Source organism: Cynoglossus semilaevis, unplaced genomic scaffold (genome assembly GCF_000523025.1).
Source record: "Cynoglossus semilaevis isolate Cse_v1.0 unplaced genomic scaffold, Cse_v1.0 scaffold2082, whole genome shotgun sequence".
Lineage (NCBI taxonomy): Eukaryota > Metazoa > Chordata > Actinopteri > Pleuronectiformes > Cynoglossidae > Cynoglossus > Cynoglossus semilaevis.
Genome location: NW_007585284.1, coordinates 4,583 through 6,159, shown reverse-complemented (window position 1 = coordinate 6,159; position 1,577 = coordinate 4,583). Strand labels below are relative to the sequence as shown.

The following is a 1,577-nucleotide window of genomic DNA, read 5'->3' as shown; positions in this document are numbered from 1 at the left end:
ATACATACATACATACATATACACATTGTATATATGCACATTATACACACGTGGTTACAAAAATAAAAGGGTTGTCAGTAGGAACTAGATGGAAAACACTTTAACCTGCTTTACATTTTCAGAATCCACATGGTAACTTCTTCACTGTTGAAAAGATTTTCTGGTAGAACACAGATTTTTTTTCTTACTCTCTTGCTTAAACCTAAGTCCCAAAAGAGGAAAATGAGCCTTTTTAGCTCACAGGGATACAAGAACAGCTGCTTTATTGCTGCCTTGGCTGGTAAGTATCTGAAAGTTCAAAACAAGGCCTTAAGAACATGGCAGTGTAAAAATGAAACATTTGAAGTCACAGCAAGAACACAATGACTTGAGCACTATCATACAGAGAACGTTTTTATGTACTCAAGCTCTGGAATTTGGTTTGATGCCCAGGGTGTAAAATTCTAATGCCGAGCTCAGAGACTGCAGAAAATACATGACGCTCCACTGTCAAGTACCTTGGTCAGTTTTGGTGGCAGGCTTCCAGTTCTCAGCACTGATGACAGGCAAGCAAACCTGACCCTTCTCATCGATGTTGGGATGATAGATCTTTGTCTTGAATGTGATCTTGGGAGGTTTAAAGGGATACTCTGTCGGGAAAATGATTTCAATCCTGAATGCACCTTTGTCATAAGGAGGGTTGTCCTGGAAATGAAAATGTGATGGTTAGTGATGGGGGCAGGGTTTCTGGGCTACACTGAGATCCATCAATGGACAGTTACTCACTGGTACAATGAGACCTTGCCATGACAAAAGGTTTGATTCGTCAACTTGGATGTTTCTGAAGTTCTTCATTCCAGATTTGCGAATCTCATCAAGTTCCTGAAAGCAAAGGGAATAAAATAAAGAACAAGTATGCCTTGTTGGTCTAAATCAGTGAGCTGCAATTGAAGAAACAATTCAAGTTTTTATTAAAATAAAAATGATAAAATTAGACCAAGTTCCATTTTTTGGCCTTGTTATAGGTTGAACAGTTTAAAATAAGCTAATATTTACTCGAAGACAATGCTCGCCCAGAAACAACAAAATACTACAAAATAGGTTTTCATAAAATTGTATTATTCGTTATTAGAAACTGTATATTAAATAGATGTCTCCTTTGGCTTTACTTTATGTACGGCTGTTCATTGGTTTATTCAATCTCTCCTTCAGACCACTGTCACTTTTGGTCAAGGTCAAGGTCAGCTTTATTGTCAATACCTTCACATGTACAGAACATACAGAGGTATCGAAATTACGTTCCTCGCCTTCCCGTGCGCTGACAGACATAGACAATACTGAACGACGAACATTAAGGTGCAATAACAATAAGGTGCATGTGTAGCTTTAAGGTGCTGTATGGTCTGTAAAAATATATACATGAGGTACATAATAAATATAGTAATAATATAATTAGCAGCAGATGAGGTGGTAATAGTGCATTGTATTACAAGTCAATAGTGCATTTATGGCATTTCAACAGTGCGGTGGATATGTAAAAGAGGCAAAGGTACAGGTGGATGGTGGTGAGTACGGAGGCAGACAGTGCAGTGAGGGGG

General features: G+C 38.2%; 1 protein-coding gene across 1 annotated transcript in view; it reads right to left on the bottom strand.

Annotated features, from left to right (window-relative positions):
* Positions 1-49: 49 nt before the first annotated feature.
* Positions 50-1,577, bottom strand: part of LOC103399008 (ubiquitin-conjugating enzyme E2 L3-like) — a 5,096-nt gene continuing 3,568 nt past the window's right edge. The window contains exons 2-3 of the mRNA XM_008337759.3: positions 766-861; positions 50-684 (exon numbers count right to left, since the gene is read on the bottom strand). Coding sequence (XP_008335981.1) covers positions 490-684; positions 766-861 — 291 coding nt within the window. The 3' untranslated portion in view covers positions 50-489. The remainder of the gene's footprint in view (positions 685-765; positions 862-1,577) is intronic.